This window comes from Ascaphus truei, chromosome 9 (assembly GCF_040206685.1).
Source record: "Ascaphus truei isolate aAscTru1 chromosome 9, aAscTru1.hap1, whole genome shotgun sequence".
NCBI lineage: Eukaryota > Metazoa > Chordata > Amphibia > Anura > Ascaphidae > Ascaphus > Ascaphus truei.
The window spans coordinates 43,686,899-43,708,580 of record NC_134491.1 but is presented as its reverse complement, the minus strand read 5'-3'; the positions used below and the strand labels follow the sequence as shown (position 1 = coordinate 43,708,580).

The 21,682-nt window shown below is 48.4% G+C and overlaps 1 protein-coding gene across 1 annotated transcript; it reads right to left on the bottom strand.

Annotated features, from left to right (window-relative positions):
- Positions 1–558: 558 nt before the first annotated feature.
- Positions 559–21,671, bottom strand: LOC142502896 (epithelial cell adhesion molecule-like). Its single transcript, XM_075614563.1, has 9 exons — positions 20,947–21,671; positions 13,405–13,575; positions 8,671–8,917; positions 5,840–5,911; positions 4,524–4,584; positions 2,394–2,492; positions 1,549–1,731; positions 913–966; positions 559–621 (listed from the first exon to the last, which is right to left on the bottom strand). Exons 1-9 carry the CDS (start codon positions 21,056–21,058, stop codon positions 559–561), a joined length of 1,062 nt encoding a protein of 353 aa, XP_075470678.1. The 5' UTR covers positions 21,059–21,671.
- Between the last annotated feature and the right edge of the window lie 11 nt (positions 21,672–21,682).

The window sequence follows — 21,682 nt, the reverse complement described above, 5'->3', positions numbered from 1 at the left end:
TGCAGGAGACTTAAGCCTCCATTTTGTTTCCCCTGGAGGGGACCGATGCCTTTACTGGGAATGGAGGGGGTCACTGGAGCTGAAAATGTCGTGGCTCGGCTCCTGGGAGCCCCTGGGTACCGCTGGAATTGCTGCTTTAAAGTCAAATGTTTTATTTACAGGTCTGCAATGGTTAGTTCTTCGTGGACGTGCCCAGAGTTAGTGCAAATAGTGCTACGTGGACATGTCCTTTCCCTGTGCCCAGTGTTGGTACAGATAGTGCAATGTAGCACTGTCCTTTCCGTGCCCAGCCTTAGTGCAGATAGTGCCACGTGGAAGTGTCGTGCCCAGCGTTAGTGCCACGTGGAAGTGTCGTGCCCAGCGTTAGTGCAGATAGTGCCACGTGGATGTGTCCTTTCCCTGTGCCCAGAATTAGTACAGATAGTGCCACGTAGCACTGTCCTTTCCCGGTGCCCAGTGTCAGTGCAGATAAAGAGAACGTATGGAACATGCATATAAACAGTTTTGTGCCTGAGGTGCAGAAGAACAGAGTGGAACTTGAAAAGATAATTTTATTGTTTAATAGTAATAATACCGCAGACCTTCTCTCTGAGCCAACTGGTAATCTCCCAGCTCCTGCCCCTGGGGAAACAAGCACATTATCTTGTATATTTCATTGTACCTTTGGTGACCTGGGCTGGTAATAACCATATTCGCCGGAGAAACATGAACACTTGTTTCTTTAATCTGACACCGCCACTTAAGGGTGATTTGCTGTGACCGCACTACTGTTACAATGTAACATACAATTAGGGGCTTCTTCACCTTCCCCACTAGTGCAAGAACATAACAAGGGAAAGTAACTGCAGCTAGCAATCCCACACCATACATGTCACTTTGTAACCAGCACTACACGCAAGTGTCATACCTCACCTCAATAACTTCAAACTGAATGCGCTCCTGTTCTGCTCTCCTCCGCACAACGACCTGCATGATAAATTATATGTATATACATACATCTTCATTTAAAGCTCAATTTGTTGCAGTTCGTCGACTTATGAATACAAACCTTTTTTGCTTAGGATTCTGGCACCACCTTTCCTTATAAAACGCGTGTAATAATAATAAAATATATATATATATATATATATATATATATATATATATATATATATATATATATATATATATATATATATATATATATATATATATATATATATATATATATATATATATATATATATATATATATATATATATATATATATATATATACACACACAGTGGTCGACAAATCACCAAAAAATCTACTCGCCACATAGTACCAAACGTGTGCTGCTTGGGCCAATAGGAGCTCGCCACGATGTTAAATCCACTCGCCCGGGGCGAGCAAATGTATAGGTTTGTCGAACACTAATATATATATATATATATATATCAATCATTTGTTTAGATTGCATCAATAAATGTTCTCACTTCATAGCACTGGCTTCCACGTCTGCATCCAGCTGTTGTTCTTGTCAGAGTGCTTTGGGTGTGAGTAATACGAGACCGCTCAGTACTTACAAACACTGCGATCCCGGTAAGAATCGCCAGCGCGATGATGATAATGATGGCAGCGAATCCCGGCGATATTGTCTTCATGTTGATACGTGGCGGCTCGTTGTCGAAAAAGAGAACCCGGATGGAATCGCTGTCAACCTCCAGTTTGCGACCGTCCCACGAAAGGGTAAACTTGCTCTGCTTCAGCTGTGGGCAGAAGGACGGGATTTACCCTGATGGCGAAGGGAGTCCCTCTCTTTACTACTAAAGGGGTCTACAATCCGAGCCTGAGCAGCAAGGGGTTACTGACATCTCCCGGCTGCAAAACCAGTGAAAACAAGCACCAGATTGTCAAAGAAAATGAAAAACTGTTGAAATCAAGTGTTTCCTTTGATAAATGTGAGTTTTGAGAGCATCTGTTTGTGGTGATTTTAATGGGGCAGGAAATTATACAAAGCAACTAGAGCAGGGGTGTCCAACAGGTCAGGTTTTAAGGATATCTCTGCTTCAGCACAGGTGGCTCAGTCTTTGAGCCACCTGTGCTGAAGCAGGGAAATCCTTAAAACCTGACCTGCTGCTCGCCCTTGAGGACGAGTTGCCCTGCATTAGATCCTTAATCCTTTACGGAGGTATGATGGTTTTCAAACATTGTTTCCCTTCCACATGTAACCATCCAGTGTCCTTATACAGAAGATTGAACATCTCAATGTTTCCTAGTAAAAAAAAATATTTTCAAATAATTCAAGGGCCGAATCATGTTTAGTGGCTGGTGGGGTTTTTAAAAAAAATTTTTTTTTGTATTTCTTAAATTTCTGTATTATATAAACCAAAATAAATGTGCTACTTAAAAAAAAGCCTACAATACGTACATCCCGCTCGATATAATAAGCAACAGTAGCAATGTCAATAGGTTCCTTCGTGCCGTTGGTACAAAGTTTCATGGTAACTTCTTGTGTAAGTTCATGAACCTGCAGCAGACAAGAAAACATCGCATTCTGATATAACAAGAACTGCAACGTGCAGCAGACAAGAAAACATCGCATTCTGATATAACAAGGACTGCAACGTGCAGCAGACAAGAAAACATCGCATTCTGATATAACAAGAACTGCAACGTGCAGCAGACAAGAAAACCGCGTTCTGATATAACAAGAACTGCAACGTGCAGCAGACAAGAAAACATCGCATTCTGATATAACAAGAACTGCAACGTGCAGCAGACAAGAAAACATCGCTTTCTGATATAACAAGAACTGCAACGTGCAGCAGACAAGAAAACATCGCATTCTGATATAACACGAACTGCAACGTGCAGCAGACAAGAAAACCGCGTTCTGATATAACAAGAACTGCAACGTGCAGCAGACAAGAAAACATCGCATTCTGATATAACAAGAACTGCAACGTGCACCAGACAAGAAAACCGCGTTCTGATATAACAAGAACTGCAACGTGCAGCAGACAAGAAAACATCGCGTTCTGATATAACAAGAACTGCAACGTGCAGCAGACAAGAAAACATCGCATTCTGATATAACAAGAACTGCAACGTGCAGCAGACAATAAAACATCGCGTTCTGATATAACAAGAACTGCAACGTGCAGCAGACAAGAAAACCGCGTTCTGATATAACAAGAACTGCAACGTGCAGCAGACAAGAAAACATCGTGTTCTGATATAACAAGGACTGCAACGTGCAGCAGACAAGAAAACCGCGTTCTGATATAACAAGAACTGCAACGTGCAGCAGACAAGAAAACATCGCGTTCTGATATAACAAGAACTGCAACGTGCAGCAGACAAGAAAACCGCGTTCTGATATAACAAGAACTGCAACGTGCAGCAGACAAGAAAACATCGCATTCTGATATAACAAGAACTGCAACGTGCAGCAGACAAGAAAACCGCGTTCTGATATAACAAGAACTGCAACGTTCAGCAGACAAGAAAACATCGCATTCTGATATAACAAGAACTGCAACGTGCAGCAGACAAGAAAACATCGCATTCTGATATAACAAGAACTGCAACGTGCAGCAGACAAGAAAACATCGCATTCTGATATAACAAGAACTGCAACGTGCAGCAGACAAGAAAACATCGCATTCTGATATAACAAGAACTGCAACGTGCAGCAGACAAGAAAACCGCGTTCTGATATAACAAGAACTGCAACGTGCAGCAGACAAGAAAACATCGCATTCTGATATAACAAGAACTGCAACGTGCAGCAGACAAGAAAACCGCGTTCTGATATAACAAGAACTGCAACGTGCAGCAGACAAGAAAACCGCGTTCTGATATAACAAGGACTGCAACGTGCAGCAGACAAGAAAACCACGTTCTGATATAACAAGAACTGCAACGTGCAGCAGACAAGAAAACCGCATTCTGATATAACAAGGACTGCAACGTGCAGCAGACAAGAAAACCGCATTCTGATATAACAAGGACTGCAACGTGCAGCAGACAAGAAAACCGCGTTCTGATATAACAAGGACTGCAACGTGCAGCAGACAAGAAAACCGCGTTCTGATATAACAAGGACTGCAACGTGCAGCAGACAAGAAAACCGCGTTCTGATATAACAAAGACTGCAACGTGCAGCAGACAAGAAAACATCGCATTCTGATATAACAAGAACTGCAACGTGCAGCAGACAAGAAAACATTGCATTCTGATATAACAAGGACTGCAACGTGCAGCAGACAAGAAAACATCGCATTCTGATATAACAAGAACTGCAACGTGCAGCAGACAAGAAAACATCGCGTTCTGATATTACAAGAACTGCAACGTGCAGCAGACAAGAAAACATTGCATTCTGATATAACAAGAACTGCAACGTGCAGCAGACAAGAAAAACGCGTTCTGATATAACAAGGACTGCAACGTGCAGCAGACAAGAAAACCGGCAAGGCATTGTAAAGGGGGACCTGGTAGGAAATCACAAAGGTTTACACCGTGACTGAATCTCAGGGGCAGAGTTTATACTCACCGTTATTTTTAGGATCTGTGGGTTCTTCAGGATGAAGCGCGACACCTTATTGATCAAACTCCTAGGGGGTTAGTATCAAAACACTTTAATTAGACATTTCTTCATGTCCATCAATCAGATTTAACAGGTAGAAAAAGATTTCACATTCATCAGCGTATACATATAGCCCTGGTACCCCTACCTCCTGTGTAACATTACCTGTGTATCAGTGTATACATATAGGCCTGGCACCCCCACCTCCTGTGTAACATTACGTGTGTATCAGCATATACATATAGGCCTGGCACCCCCACCTGCTGTGTAACATTACCTGTGTATCAGTGTATACATATAGGCCTGGCACCCACACCTGCTGTGTAACATTACCTGTGTATCAGCGTATACATATAGGCCTGGCACCCAACCTCCTGTGTAACATTACCTGTGTATCAGTGTATACATATAGGCCTGGCACCCAACCTCCTGTGTAACATTACCTGTGTATCAGCGTATACATATAGGCATGGCATCCCCACCTGCTGTGTAACATTACATGTGTATCAGCGTATACATATGGGCCAGGCACTCCCACCTCCTGTGTAACATTACGTGTGTATCAGCGTATACATATAGGCCTGGCACCCCCACCTGCTGTGTAACATTACGTGTGTATCAGCGTATACATATAGGCCTGGCACCCCACCATCTGTGTAACATTACGTGTGTATCAGCGTATACATATAGGCCTGGCACCCCCACCTGCTGTGTAACATTACGTGTGTATCAGCGTATACATATAGGCCTGGCACCCCACCATCTGTGTAACATTACATGTGTATCAGCGTATACATATAGGCCTGGCACCCCCACCTGCTGTGTAACATTACCTGTGTATCAGCATATACATATAGGCCTGGCACCCCCACCTGCTGTGTAACATTACCTGTGTATCAGCGTATACATATAGGCCTGGCACCAGCGTATACATATAGACCAGTGTACCAGCATATACATATAGACCTGTGCACCAGCGTATACATATAGACCTGTGCACCAGCGTATACATATAGACCTGTGCACCAGCGTATACATATAGACCTGTGCACCAGCGTATACATATAGACCTGTGGCAGGGATATCAGTAATACCTGGCCTGTTGGTGGCCCTTGGGGACAGGAGTTGCTGCCCCTGAGTTGGTCCAATAGTCCCATAAGATGCATCATATCCTCCCTCCTTTGTTACTTTACTACATAGCAGCGGGTAAGTGGGACTGCCCCTTTAGAAGCCGGTTGCAATAACCCTGAGCATTGATGGACATGTTTCTAGCAGTAACTGACCTGCGAAGTTCCTCTTCTCTCCCCTTGAGAAATGCAAACTCTGCTTTGAAGATGAAATCCATTTGAATCAAACTGAAAGGCAATAACATGACAAGACGCCTGAGTGTTATATTCATCTGCACTGCAGCCAGACTCCCAGCATCACCATGCCCACCCAGCAACACCGTGCCCACCCAGCAACACCGTGCCCCACCGTACCCACCCAGCAACACCGTGCCCACCCAGCAACACCGTGCCCCACCGTGCCCACCCAGCAACACCGTGTCCACCCAGTAACACCGTGCCCACCCAGCAACACCGTGCCCACCCAGCAACACCATGCCCACCTAGTATCACCGTGCCCACCCAGCAACCACCCAGTATCACCGTGCCCACCCAGTATCACCGTGCCCACCCAGCAACACCGTGCCCACCCAGCAACACCGTGCCCACCCAGTATCACCGTACCCACCCAGCAACACCGTGCCCACTCAGTATCACCGTGCCCACCCAGCAACACCGTGCCCACCCAGCAACACTGTGCCCACCCAGCAACACAGTGCCCACCCAGCAACACCGTGCCCACCCAGTAACACCGTGCCCACCCAGCGTCACCGTGCCCACCCAGCAATACCGTGCCCACCCAGCAACACCGTGCCCACCCAGCGTCACCGTGCCCACCCAGCAACACCGTGCCCACCCAGCAACACCGTGCCCACCCGGCAACACCGTGCCCACCCGGCAACACCGTGCCCACCCGGCAATACCATGCCCACCCAGTATCACGTGCCCACTCAGTATCACCGTGCCCACCCAGCACCCACCCAGCAACACCGTGCCCACCCAGCAACACCATGCCCACCCAGTAACACCGTGCCCACCCAGCAAGACCATGCCCACTTGCCCAGCAACACCGTGCCCAGCCAGCAAGACCGTGCCCACCCAGTAACACCATGCCCACCCAGCAACACTGTGCCCATCCAGTAATACCGTGCCCATCCAGTAACACTGTGCCCACCCAGCAACACCGTGCCCACCCAGCAACACAGTGTCCACCCAGCAACACCGTGTCCACCCAGCAACACCGTGCCCACCCAGCAACACCGTGCCCACCCAGCAACACCGTGCCCATCCAGTAATACCGTGCCCATCCAGTAACACTGTGCCCACCCAGCAACACCGTGCCCACCCAGCAACACCGTGTCCACCCAGCAACACCGTGTCCACCCAGCAACATCGTGCCCACCCAGCAACACAGTGCCCACCCAGCAACACCGTGCCCACTTGCTCAGCAACACCATGCCCACCCAGCAACACCGTGCCCACCCAGTAACACCGTGCCCACCCAGTAACACCGTGCCCACCCAGCAAGACCATGCCCACCCAGCAACACCATGCCCACCCAGCAACACCATGCCCACCCAGCAACACCGTGCCCACCGAGCAACACCTTGCCCACTTGCTCAGCAACACCGTGCCCACCCAGCAACACCGTGCCCACTCAGCAAGACCGTGCCCACCCAGTAACACCATGCCCACCCAGCAACACCGTGCCCACCCAGCAACACCGTGCCCATCCAGTAACACCGTGCCCACCCAGTAACACCGTGCCCACCCAGTAACACCGTGCCCACCCAGCAACACCGTGCCCACCCAGTAACACCATGCCCACCCAGCAACACCGTGCCCATCCAGTAACACCGTGCCCACCCAGCAACACCATTCCCATTCAGTAACACCGTGCCCACCCAGCAACACCGTTCCCATTCAGTAACACCGTGCCCACCAGTAACACCGTGCCCACCCAGTAACACCGTGCCCATCCAGTATCACCGTGTCCACCCAGTAACACCGTGCCCATCCAGTATCACCGTGTCCACCCAGCAACACTGTGTCCACCCAGCAACTCCATGCCCACCCAGCAACCCCATGCCCACCCAGTAACCCCATGCCCACCCAGCAACACCGTGCCCACCCAGTAACAGTCACTGTGCTTGCTGCAGGTTCCCAGGCATAACAGGGTGTTTAAGGCTGGAGTGTTAACTGCTTCACTGCCATAGGGGCCCTGCAAGCCCCGTAGAACTAGTCTTAAACACAGATACTGTATCTCTGGTGAGCTGCAAAGGCACAACACAAGAAAGAGAGGAATCACTGTAGAGACCATACAAATATTGGTATTAAACCAGCGGTGGCCAACTCCAGTCCTCAAGGGCGACCAACAGGTCAGGTCTTAAGGATGTCCCTGCTTATCAGAGGTGGCTCAATCAAAATGACTGAGCCACTGATTGAGCCTCCTGTGCTGAAGCAGGGATTTTCCTAATACCTGGCCTGTTGGTGGCCCTTGAGGACTAGAGTTGGCCGCCCCTGCCTTAAATCAACATCATTTTGCATGCACCAGCTTTTAATAACCTCTTTTATTAGCACTCAGTGAATTAGAATGTAAGCTCTTTGAGGCAGTAACTCATTGTATTTATACCTTGCTGCTTTGTATAAAGGAAGCTAATTTTTTTTAATGTTTCCATCACTAAATCTGTTCTAGGGCAGCGGTCGATTTGGTACCAACGATAACGAGTATCTCCACTTCTTTATTTTCACACCGGGTCCTGCAACTTTATTATTTACAAACTAACAATTCCACTTCTTACTTTAAATAATGAAGGGTTTGGGGGGTTTTCTTTAGAAAGCCTCTCCTCTCATTTACAGCACAAACATTACTTAAATCTTTCTAAAATACAGCTGGGCCCCAATGTTCAATAAATGTGGATCTCATAAATTAGTACCACTGCTTTTTGTACAGTATTTCCACCCCGCACTAAGGCAAGCAGTGGATGTCCGCTGTGGGTGCTACTCACTGCACTCGGACGAGCCGATCACACTTGGGGTCGTCTCCTGTTTTATCGGTCACTCTGACCCCAGCACTGTCCACGCACCAGCACAGGTTGGAGTCATCGTCGCATTGCTTGGCTTTAAAGGTTCCGTTCTTCTCACACTCCGGGTCATACACATTGTCCACCTCCAGTCTGCCCCGTCCAGGGTGACTCCTTCCATTTCTGCTCTTGTGGAGCATCTCCAGATGCATCAGGCGACATTTTGGGGTCACTGAAAAAAGAGAAAGGTCATTGAAAGGGCCAATGCCACTTATCCCACAAAAATGTGTAATCAGCTTAATTAGAACAAACGTGAAGTCATTGAAGATTGTAGGTTCACTGCTGTTCCTGAAGTGGCGCACGTTCTTGGTAATCAAAAATGTGGCAGCCCGCAAATACCCTTTAAAGCAGCAATACTACACCCCTTTTGTTTTTCTTATTTGTGTATGTAAAGCATGTGATGATGTATAATTCTACATTCTTACCTAGGCCGGCAATCGTTTGGTGCTCCTGGTATAAATCTGTAAAAATCCTGATTGTGTGCCTAACATAATGGCCGCCTTCTAACTTGATACTGTGAAATGCTGCAGCTGAAACGTGACATTATATTACTAAGTGTAACACATTATTGTTACAGCTTTCAGAGTAATAGACAGTCTGCTGTTTGGAATACAGCAATATATTGGTTTGTGATACTTTGTTGTCAAAGTGCAGAGCTCAAAAAGGTGTGAGTCAGAGCCTGTTTAAAAAGAGGAAGTGCATATGATTTTCTGAATTGTTGCCAGAAGCAACCAAAGAATGATCATTACATTAACAAATCATTAAAAATGGCATTAGGAGTTAAATACAGAACTGATTTATTTTGTAAATTTTTTTTTGGATTTTTCACGTTTTTGTGCTTTAAACATGTTCACATTTATTGTTACTTCCTAAACACAAAGTGTTTTATGTTGCCACCGTTTCGATCCCCTGAAAGTACTGATACATTGCAAGAAAAAAGTTATCTGCCAACCAGATTTAATGGCCTAAGATCAGCACCGCTGGTCCCGATTGGACCTGAGGGACCGCACTCAGCTACCTTCCTACATTTTCCATACGTTAACCTCCAATGTTCAAAGCCTATGCGACTCAAGCATTCTGTGCCGGAAGGAATTGCGTTTTAATGGAAAAGTGCTGAATTTGACTCATAAATTCAGTTAAATATGATGTCTGACTTTTCCCAGGTTAGAAAGAGACAGACAATGGTGTTGGCTTTTATCTGAAGAAGGGGAGTTGTCCCGAAACATTGCTATTTTTCTGCCGTTTGCTATGAAGTAAACCTCAGCAACTATATTGCAACTACAATGTGTGCCTCCATCTTTTTTGTCCTTTACCATTTATATGCCTCTGATTGGAACATAGGGGCACCGATGTGCTACTTTACACCAATATTTCTTTAGAGTAGTGTAGGATACAGTAGGACGCTTCTGAATATTCCTGTATTAATGGGATTGTCATGTCTGAACAGTCCACTGACAGTCAGCTGAGAAAAAATACAAGAGGCACTACAAGTAACACAGAAACAAATTATTCTGCACCAATGGGATCCACAGTTGTGGTGTCGGTATGCTTGGAAAGTCAGAGGTACTGAGAATAGCACGGTGCATTGCAAGTGGTGACCCAGAAGTACTGAGGGTTCTGTCATGTTGCTCTATCCCAGATCCCTAGTGAGGAGGCCCAAGACTCATTCTGGGGATTCATTTCTGTCTTCTTCATTAAATTGTGGCAGCAATCTGGGACCCCCCAGAGCAGTGCTGCTGTTCTCCAAGCTATGGGGATCGGAGATACAGCTCAACCCCGTTATAACGCGAATCCGCTTATAACGCGATGCAAGCATGGCTTCCAATTTTCATATTTATGAAGACTTTACAACACGATTATTGGTATCTTAAATACTTTATTGTACAATACATACAATGGCACATTATTTGTAACGCAATCTGCTTATAACGCGATGTGATTCTTTGGACCCTAAGAACCGCGTTATAAAGGGGTATAGCTGTATTTCGTTTTGAAGTTACAAGACTTCTTGTCCAGGAGAAATAATATGAATACAGACGTCAGCCTCCCTCTGGCAGCCAATAGAAAGCTGTGACATCATCTTGGGATGACATTGCATCCATCTTTGTTTTTCCTTGCAAGTACTGGCAAAAGTATAACATATATATAAATAAGCATAAAATACCATTAGCACGGGAATCAACAGACAGCACTGTTTGGTTTGGATCATAGAAAATATATTGTAGAAAAATAAGACAAATCACCAACGTTTCGGTCTCACAAACGGGACCTTCCTCAGGGTAGTGGGCCTCAATGTTGACATAGATTTTGGGGCATTTTTAACATAACCTATGTAGATGCTTTCTATATTTGTGTCAATATGGCGGCATACCCCGAGGAATGTCCTGTATGTGGGACTGAAACCTTGGTGATTTGTGTCTTATTTTTCTACAATATATTTATTTTCTACGATCCAAACCTGAGTGCTGTCTGCTGATTCCCGTACGAACGGTATCGTATGCTTATTTACTTGTTATGGAACATGCACCTACTGCATTGTGTTACAATTGGAGTGCTGGCTGTTCACACACACAAACACAAACACACACACACACAACCGCAGCAGCTTCAGGGCTCCTTCTCCGAGTCCACCAAGTCTCACCATGTTGGTGAGACTATAACATCAGAGTAACTCCGTCGGTAGGAAACGTTACTGAAGCAGTCCTTAGTATTTATCAGTACTTAGCAAATAAGGATGTATATTAAAAGTCAATCTTAGGACTCAATAGTAGGTCATCAGAAGGGCCTTCACCCTGCGTGTTTCGTCTATAAAATAGACTTCTTCAGGGGTAGTTGTGTTACTGGCTCTTTGACACTTTAATATAGGTACAACTCACATATGATAGGTTGATTGATCAACACCTACGGACCAATCATATGTGGGCCGTGTGCAGCATGATAGAATATAAACACATAAATCAGAATAGACAATATTCCGAATATAGAACCCCTGTATAGAATACACATTCCTATACAATGTATACAGTTATATAATAAAAACATTTAATGATAATTAAAAATAATCGAATGAGCAGAAAGACAGAGTAAGACTATATGTTAACAATGAACCTCTGGGACTACGATAACAGACATGTGTGAAAAGTTGGTAAGAATATAAAAAATAACCATATAAGAAATAAGTAATCTATAGACATGGGAGGAGCCAGATTCTGCCGCCATATTGACAGATATAGAAAGCATCTGCACAGATTATGTTAAAAATGCCCCCAAATCTATGTCAGCATTGAGGCCCAGAGCCGGGACCAAGGTTCTAATAGTACGGTCCACCTGGCCTCGAGCTCTGATATTGCATTGACAATGTCTCCTCCCCTCCAACGTAGTGATAATTTGTCTATTCCTGTGCATATAATACCCATCGGGTATCGGGCAACATGTCTACGGTTCGGTGTGCAGAGACCAGGAGTGAGAGACTGGCAGCCCGACCGTAAAACAGAACCCGCGCCCATAGCGGAGTGAGCTGAGATCTCGCGAGACCCGGCCTTGACCACGTGATGCGGAAGTGATCTCGCGAGACCCGGTCGTGACCACGTGATGCGGAAGTGATCTCGCAGGACATGCAGAGCGGAGTGTGAGAGACTCAGTGGGATACTCTCACCTGCCTTGTATTCACTTATAACGTGTGAGTTTTCTACCTGTTATGGGTGTTTTATATATTTTAATTAAATAGGTTTACACTAAATTGTTCCCCTGCATTGTCTCCTATGTGTGGTTCACCCCTGGGACAGAGGCTGAGCGTCTGGTACTACACCATTGGGATCATATTAACCAGCTGATCGAGGGGGGAATCCCAGCCCCAGATGGCAACATCAAAAGGAGTCCTGTGAGAATCTAAAGCTGGAAACTGTTCCTGATCCTATAATTGGATAAAGGCATTCACTATCTTATTAATTGTGAGATCTTACCACCTTATTGCAGCATTTATCTGGACATACTACTCTATGCTGTTTCCCCTTCCTCTCTCCGTGTGCGTGGTGCGTGTGTGTGTGTGTGTATATATATACATATACAGTGGTCGACAAATCACCAAAAAATCTACTCGCCACACAAAAAAAATCTATTCACCACCTAGTACCAAACGTGTGCTGCTTGGGCCAATAGGAGCTCGCCATGATGTTAAATCCACTCGCCCGGGGCGAGCAAATGTATAGGTTTGTCGAACACTGTATATATATATACAGTGGTTGACAAATCACCCAAAAACTACTCGCCACACAAAAAAATCTATTCGCCACCTAGTACCAAACGTGTGCTGCTTGGGCCAATATTTACTCGCCCGGGGGTTAAATCCACTCGCCCGGGGCGAGCAAATGTATAGGTTTGTCGAACACTGTATGTGTGTGTGTGTATATGTATATATATATATATATATATATATATATATATATATATATATATATATATATATATATATATATATATATATATATATATAAGCAATTAGGGGGTCCCCGGAGATTTGAGCGCTGCGTTTCATCTTTGGTTAGCCCTCTGGTTCATTGAAGGTTAAAAAAATACTCGCTTTTGTGGGGTGCCGCTTTAGGACAAAGAATGGGAAACCCTTGTAGTGTCTCAATGTGTGTTAGACACAGCCGCACTCACACTGGTTACAGTTGACTGTCATGTTGTCATAACCACGGTACACGGCTTCACAGGTTCCGCAGCGGTTGAGGTGACAGGTAACATACTCATTGTACTCGCAGGAAGAGTCCTCACAAACCTCATCGTATTCACAGTTCTCATGGGCTGGGAAGGCATCAGGACATTCGTCATCTGAAAGGGACAGTTCCATATAGCAGGCATTATTTCTTTGTTGTAACAAAGTATCAATGTGATCTGCTTCCCTCAAAATATTTAATCATCCTTAGCGTTAGATGTTCACTTATTGGCTCGTGTGCAACAGTTTTAATTTTATTATAGTCTTTACTTTTATCAATATTTCCTTAAACTAATTGTGCTGCAATGATGAGCAAGACATCAACAGAAGGGATATAGTCTGAATCAACGACCTACCTGCATATTACAACAATGTACAAACAGGTTTATCACTAAAGAGATTAGGTAAAGATCGTAGAAACGAGCCAAAGGTTTTGGCTACTCAGGAAACATTAAACATTTATAAAACTATTTAAAAATACTTCGACTTGTCTGATTTGTCTGCCACATACATTTAATCTGCTAACTACAACGTTGCCATTAGTTCTGACTTGCTTGTGTACTGTACATAAGCCGATGCTCAGGGGGACAAGATGTGAGAGAAAAGGCTTGTTTGTCTGAAATATCCGTGGCGTGTAACACATTAACCCTTTCATTAATGAATGTGCTGGTTACCACCTGACTCGCTTACCAGAAGAAACGCAGCCAGACACTGGTACAGGTAGTCCTCGCTATCCAACGTTTCACTTTACAACGAATGGCATATCCAACGCTTTACAATGCTACCCTATCGGACGTTTTTCGACACCAGAATGCGTTATCAAACGCTCACCGCCACTGATTAAAGTGGGACTCACTTTAGAACGATTTCACTATCCAACGCTACTTCCAGGACGGGTTCTGCTGGATAACAGGACCGCCTGTATTGTGAGGTGGTTGATGTACAAGCCCACGCGTTCTGCAGCTGCTCTCGTGTGTTATGCGCCTTCACGGACATCTGCAGGCACTTGGGCCATTTACAACAACCGGTCCAATTTCAGAACCAGTTTTTGCGTAATCAGGAGTCACGTAGAAAGCTTACATGCATTTCACCAATTGTGCAAAGCGCGGCACAGGAGAATGTTAAAAGGAAAGGTCATTTAATCGTTCTCTATAAGGTTCCTTCTATAGAATCCCTGGCTGCAGTGGAAGTACTGTATGCTGAGATAATGAGACAGGGCAGGGTTGCAGACCTGTGTGAGAGGGGAATGTGCTCACAGGTGGGATTTTAAGTTGTGGTACCCTGTATGGGGGGAGGGGGGTTGTAACTTTTTTTACCCACTATAACGTGTTTAATTTGTGGTTAGAAGGTTCCTAAAATACCAGGCTTTGTGTCCTGAATGTGTGGACTTTGTGGTGGTTACTGCACCATCTTTACTACTTAACTCCTTCACTTTGGAGTGTTCTCCAATCTATTCCCTTCCCTGTCAGTGGAGAACGCACACACCTCCTGGGAATAAAGTCAGCAGCTCTGTCCGAGTTGTATCTTTAGAAATGCGCTACCTGTTGTGACAAGAGTTGCCAGATGGCTTCTCCAAAATAGTGGAAGGTGCGATGCGCTTGAGATGCGCACACTTCTCCGCTCCATGCTGTTTCTTCCTCTTTTTGGCCCCACCCCAGGCTTCTGACACCTCATTCTGATTGGCTGCATTATCCAGCAGCAGCCAATCCGTATGGAGGAAGCTGCACAGCCCCCTAGCAACAGCCCTGCTTTTTCCCTGCTCAGGGAAATCCCGTGGCCCCCCAAGCCAGTCAGGTCACTATGTCCAGAGTGGTAACACAGGTATACACATACATGTCCAGTGTTACCTCTAATTTTTTACTGGGCAGTGTCCAAATACAGGACATTCCGGTTCAATACTGGACACCTGGTAACCCTAGTTGTGACCGGAGTGAAGAGAAGTCGCCGCTGCGCTGCCAGTTATATACTCTTCTCATTCAGTGACTGACTTCCAGGCTGCACATTTCATAGCGATCCTCTAATAAACATGTGGCCTCATCAAACTGCGGTAGTGACGGGGCCAGGACATGTCAATAATAACAAATATTAAGCAAAGTGTAAACCCACTGACCTTACTAGCGGTGGCAGAGCCCAGTCTGTATGCCATGGATAGCTGGGGGACTTTCACGTGGAACCAAGATACCCCGAGCAAGAAAATCCCATTAGCCAACTAGTACGCAAGTTAACGCTCAGCCCATGTGCAAGTTCTGCGCAGGAAGTAAATAGACTGATGAATACTCCAGTGACGAAAAGCTCAGGACCTAACACTATAAGTAAAGTCTTTGCAATATGAACGCTAACTGAAGATTACTTCCATGTTACATATGTAGCCCATTCATTCTACTGTATTCTAAACTAGCTGAGAGACCCGGCGTTGCCCGGGATGTAAATGCGTAATAGGTAGTATTATTTATAAATCGTGGAACAATAGGTGACTGTTTGTTGTAAAGGTTGGATAATAATATTGAAAAGAAAGATGGAAGAAAATGTAATACGATGTTGTATAAAAATGGTTTATTGTAAGCACACCACAGTACAATGTATATTTTGGTGACATAAGTGATGTAAAAATCTGAGTCGTGTGTCCTGCTAGGGTGTGAGGCGGCGGGTGGCGCGTGGGTTGTGAGTGCTGTCTGCGAGTGGGGGTCCTGCTAGGGTGTGAGGCGGCGGGTGGTGCGTGGGTTGTGAGTGCTGTCTGTGAGTGGGGGTCCTGCTAGGGTGTGAGGCGGCGGGTGGCGCGTGGGTTGTGAGTGCTGTCTGTGAGTGGGGGTCCTGCAAGGGTGTGAGGCGGCGGCTGGCGCGTGGGTTGTGAGTGCTGTCTGTGAGTGGGGGTCCTGCTAGGGTGTGAGGCGGTGGGTCAGTGATGTCGGTGCGTAGGGGCGGGAGGCAGCAGGTGTGTGTGGCGGCAGGTATGTGTCGAGTGTGGCGGGTGTCTGTTGAGTGCGTGCAGCGGCTGTGAGGCGGTGGGTGAAAGGCAGAGGCGGCCGGAGTAAGGGCGGGTGAAAGGCAGAGGCGGGGGTGGGGAGGCGGTAAGGCGGGCATGAAGGCGAAGGGCGGCGGGAAGGGGAGGAGGGGGTGGAGGAGGGGGGCAAGGGGTGGAGGAGGGGGGCAAGGGGTGGAGGAGGGGGGAAGGGGTGGAGGAGGGGGGGAAGGGTTAGAGGGGGGGAAGGGTTAGAGGAGGGGGTGGAAGTGTGGGAGGGGGTGGGAGGGGAAAGGGGAAAAAGAGGTGGGGGGGGGGGGGGGAAGAGGAGCGTTGGGGGGGGTGGAAAGGGGAGCGGAGGGGGGGTGAAGGGGAGCGGAGGCTGGGGAAGGGGAGCGGGGGGGAAGGGGAGCGGGGGGGGGGAGGGGAGCGGGGAGAAGTGGTGGGAAGGGGGAGAAGGGGGGAGGTGGTGGGAAGGGGGGAGGTGGTGGGAAGGAGGAGGAGGGGGAAGGTGGTGGAAAGGGAGAGAAGGGGGGAGGTGGTGGGAAGGGGGGAGTTGGTGGGAAGGGGGGAGGTGGTGGGAAGGGGGGAGGTGGTGGGAAGGAGGAGGAGGGGGAAGGTGGTGGATAGGGAGAGAAGGGGGGATGTGGTGGGAAGGGGGAGGAGGGGGAAGGTGGTGGGAATGGGGAGGGGGAAGGTGGTGGGAAGGGGGAGGAGGAGGGGGGAGGTGGTGGGAAGGGGGGAGGGGGAGGTGGTGGGAAGGGGGGGAGGGTGGAGGTGGTGGGAAGGGGGGGAGGTGGTGGGAAGGGGAGGAGGTGGTGGGAAGGGGGGGAGGTGGTGGAAAGGGGGGGGAGGTGGTGGAAAGGGGGGGGAGGTGGTGGGAAGGGGGGAGGGGTGAGGTGGTGGGAAGGGGGAGGAGGTGGGAAGGGGGAGGCGGGGGGTGGGAGGCGGTGGGAAGGCGGGGGGTGAGAGGAGGTGGGAAGGCGGGGGGTGGGAGGCGGTGGGATGGCGGGGGGTGGGAGGCGGTGGGAAGGGGGGTGGGAGGCGGTGGGAAGGGGGGTGGGAGGCGGTGGGAAGGGGGGGGGGAGGCGGTGGGAAGGGGGGAGGGAGGCGGTGGGAAGGGGGGGGGGAGGCGGTGGGAAGGGGGGGTGAGGGGGGGTGGGAGGCGGTGGGAAGGGGGGGAGGCGGTGGGAAGGGGTGGGGGGAGGCGGTGGGAAGGGGGGCTGGGAGGCGGTGGGAAGGGGGGCTGGGAGGCGGTGGGAAGGGGGGGGGAGGCGGTGGGAAGGGGGGGGAGGCGGTGGGAAGGGGGGAGGCGGTGGGAAGGGGGGGGAGGCGGTGGGAAGGGGGTTTAGGCGGTGGGAAGGGGAGGGAGGCGGTGGGAAGGGGGGAGTGGAGGGGAGGTGAAGGTGGGTGGGTGGAGGGGAGGTGAAGGGGGGGGGTGGAGGGGAGGTGAAGGGGGGGAGTGGAAGGGAGGTGAAGGGGGGGGGGGTGGAAGGGAGGTGAAGGGGGGGGTGGAAGGGAGGTGAAGGGGGGGGGGTGGAGGGGAGGTGGAGGGGAGGTGAAGGGGGGGGGGGGTGGAGGGGAGGTGAAGGGGGGGGGGGGGGTGGAGGGGAGGTGAAGGGGGGGTGGAGGGGGGGGAGGTAAATGGGGAGGTGAAGGGGGGTGGAAGGGAGAAGTGGAGTGAGGGGAGGTGAAAGGCGGTGAGGGGAGGTGATGGGAGGTGGAGGGGGGTGAGGGGAGGTGAAGGCCGCTCACTCACCCGTCCGGCAGGTCCCACGTGGATCTGAGGCGGGAGGCAGCGTGTTGTGGCCGCTCCTCCGCTGTGTCCCGGGCGCTCGCTCGCTCCCCCGCTGACTGTAGCGGCGCCGGGGGGGGGGGGTATCGGGGAGACACTGGAGGGGAGGGCGGGTGGAGGGGAGGTGAAGGCCGCTCACTCACCCATCCGGCAGGTCCCACGTGGATCTGAGGCGGGCGGCAGCGTGTTGTGGCCGCTCCCCCGCTGTGTCCCGGGCGCCGCCATCTTGGGCACTCGGTGCCGCGAGGCAGCCTGCCTGGCCACTGGCTGTTCCCCCGCCGGGGAGGGGTGAGTTGTAGCGCCGGGGAGGGGGGGGCATGTATATGTGTGGGGGGAGAGGTGGGAGATATAGAAGGGGGGGTCCCGCACGGCCGCTGACACTGGGTGGGGGGGGTGCGCTGAAGGGGTAATAATAGTGTGTGTGTCCCGCTGACTGTAGCGGCGCCGGGGGAGGGGGGGTCGGGGTGAAAGCGCGGGAGACACGGGGAGAGGAGGAGGTGCGCGCGGGTGCTGCTAACACTGTGAGCCCCGCTAATGTATGTAACAGTGTGTGTGTGTGTGTGTGTCACTGTGTGTGTGTCTGTCATTGTGTGTGTGTCTGTCCGTGTGTGTGTGTGTGTCTGTCCGTGTGTGTGTGTGTGTGTGTCTGTCCGTGTGTGTGTGTCTGTCCGTGTGTGTGTGTGTCTGTCCGTGTGTGTGTGTGTCCGTCCGTGTGTGTGTGTCCGTCCGTGTGTGTGTGTGTGTGTGTCCGTCCGTGTGTGTGTGTGTGTGTGTGTGTGTGTGTGTGTGTGTGTGTGTGTGTGTGTGTGTGTGTGTGTGTGTGTGTGTGTGTGTGTGTGTCCCTGTGTGTGTGTCCTTTGGCCCGTCACTCCGCCTCAGGCCAATGAGAGGTGTGCGGGGGCGGGCGGGCCAAGGGACCAATGAGATTTCCCCTAGTGACACCGGACATCCAGGCAGGCAGGCAAACATACAGTGCTTTCACTAATATAGTGTAAGATAGTAACAAAGCAGGGAGAGGGGATAGGTAGTATGAGAACTACTTGTTGATCCAACAACAGGTATGTTACAATCTTTCGACCCTCCGAGTCCTACATCGGGTATATAATACAATAATAATCTAGGGTATTATCTCCACCTTAATTCTGTTTTTATTTTGTTCTTTAAGATTGTTCATTGGCTGTATTGATATTGTCATTTAGGACTCTGGAAAATATTCAATAAAAAGCCATTTACAAATAGCTAAAATACAATAAAAAACAGCACGGGAAACAAATAATGTAAAGGATCTGCTTTATGTGGCATCAGATTGTGCTCACTTTCACGATAGGTTCTGTTCCCCCAAAATGACCCGTGTAGAAATGGATACATCCTGTATGTGACCGGTTACTCCTCCTCTTGCACCATATCTCTACGGTCCGTTATCAGTAGATGGTGCTTTTGTAACCATGCACCCAGTACTCGAGCTTTATCTAGAAGTACATGGCCGACCTTAGGCCAAGGTGGTTGCCACGCTCCTTCAGAGGGTCCCTGTAAGAGCGCCCCCCCCCCCCCCCAAAGGGGGTGTGAGAGGGGGGTGTCTTACCTTCTCCGGAACAACCCGCCTCCTAGTGTCTCATTGTCATGGCGACCTGACGTCACATGCCGCCGTGACTCTAGGGGATGGGCCACTCTTCAAGGTAAGTACCCCCACTATTTCAGAGTGGCCCCGCTGCCAGCTCTGCAGTGGCAGATTTCTTAAAGCAGACCTTGTTCCTATGCTGGCTCCAAATCTATGTATCAACACAATCTGCTTTCTCTTCACCTCTCGCAGGATGTCATTCTCCAATACTTATGGAGGTGATCGCAGAGTGGTCCGCACGTGACAGTTTTGGGGGGCCATGCCTCCCTTTCTACAGGTTGGAGGGAGGCTACCCCTCTCCCCCCTCTAAACGTCATCACGTCCTGTTTCTGCACCCTTAGCTAAAGGGTAATAAATGCTGAATAAAGCGACACGTGGCATGGCGAGTTAATCGGGTTGCAGTTGTTAGAATTGTTTTTCATGTATCAAGGGAAATAAATATTTACTTTGGTGCACTAAAAAACAACCAAAAAAAAACATTTTCTGTACAGTACCGATTTTTAACAAAAATTAAGATGCAAAATATAACGCATTCCTCCGAGACTCGCCGCATATTGAAAAGCGACCTAAAGAGATGCAGGATGAAAAAAGGCAATTCACTGGAAAACACAGGGTTTTGGTTGTTGCTTATTTAGCAAATACCTCCAAATACAAGTTTATACCAGCAAAAAGAACCACAGAAAAGCCAGCAGGTGGAGCGGGGTTTACTGAATACTGACCAATCTCTCGTTTTTACCTTGTTTTACTCCCCTGCAGATGTGCTGTGGACTCAGAGCTTCTAGAGGCAGAAGTACAACTGCATTTTGGGGTCTGTACAGTGTGGTTCATATTGCTGTCCATTTCAGTATGCAGAAGGTTACGGAACATACAGGATGGAACAACATGTGGCAGAAACATACCAGACTTCTTGATAATTAGACGAACAATGTTGTATTATTCCACCATCACCCTGACAATAGTTCACTGAAAATAATGGCATGGCCTTTCTTTTATTACCTGAAGTCCCTAATAGAAGGTGTTACATGCTGGGTAGTATGTTCCATACCCCTTCCCTGACAGTGCCTCTGCTTTGCAGAGAATTGAAGCTGTGGAATTGTGCAAGGCGCACGGCTTACCTGGAACTGGAGACACTATGAAGAGAGATCCCAGGATCACCGAGATAAGAAAGAAACCGCGAAAATTGCTCATTTCCACACGCGTTCCAAACTGGGAAACTACCAGAGGCATCAAGCTACAAAATAATCTCCGCTGCCGCACTTTCTGTGCGAGTCTAACCCTCTAACCGTTCGTTCCAGCTGGTTGGAGCCAAAGTTTGCCATTATACCCCGAGGCAAAGCACTGTGAGCACACATATCTTAATTGGCCAAACAGAGGGGCATTGGCAACACTGAAATAACGGTGTTAGAATCATTAGCACCGTTGGGAGTGGAGTGTTTCTAAAGGTGTCTTTTCCAGGACAGCCGTAAAATAAAATATTTCTGTGAAAACGTCTGCACTGGATCATTAGAATGATACGGTGCTGGTCAGCAGGATACAGAGAAGTTGGATAAATCCAAAAATTCATGTAAAAGAGCAAATAAAACCAACAAAAAAAATACATTGGACAGCAACACCTTGAATTGTATGAGAATTGCAGCAATGGAAAATCATATGGAGTGTTGTTCCCATTAAATGTTTAGGTACACAAAGCAAGTGCTAGAAATTCTTAATCCGTCTGAAACGTAACTTTGGATGAAAGGATCCATACTAAATATATTTATTGTTAAAGATAAAGCTCACCATGCCATGGAAGTATTTCCAAAGCAAAGTGACTGCACCATTATCCCGCTCCAAACGCACTTCTAACGCCTG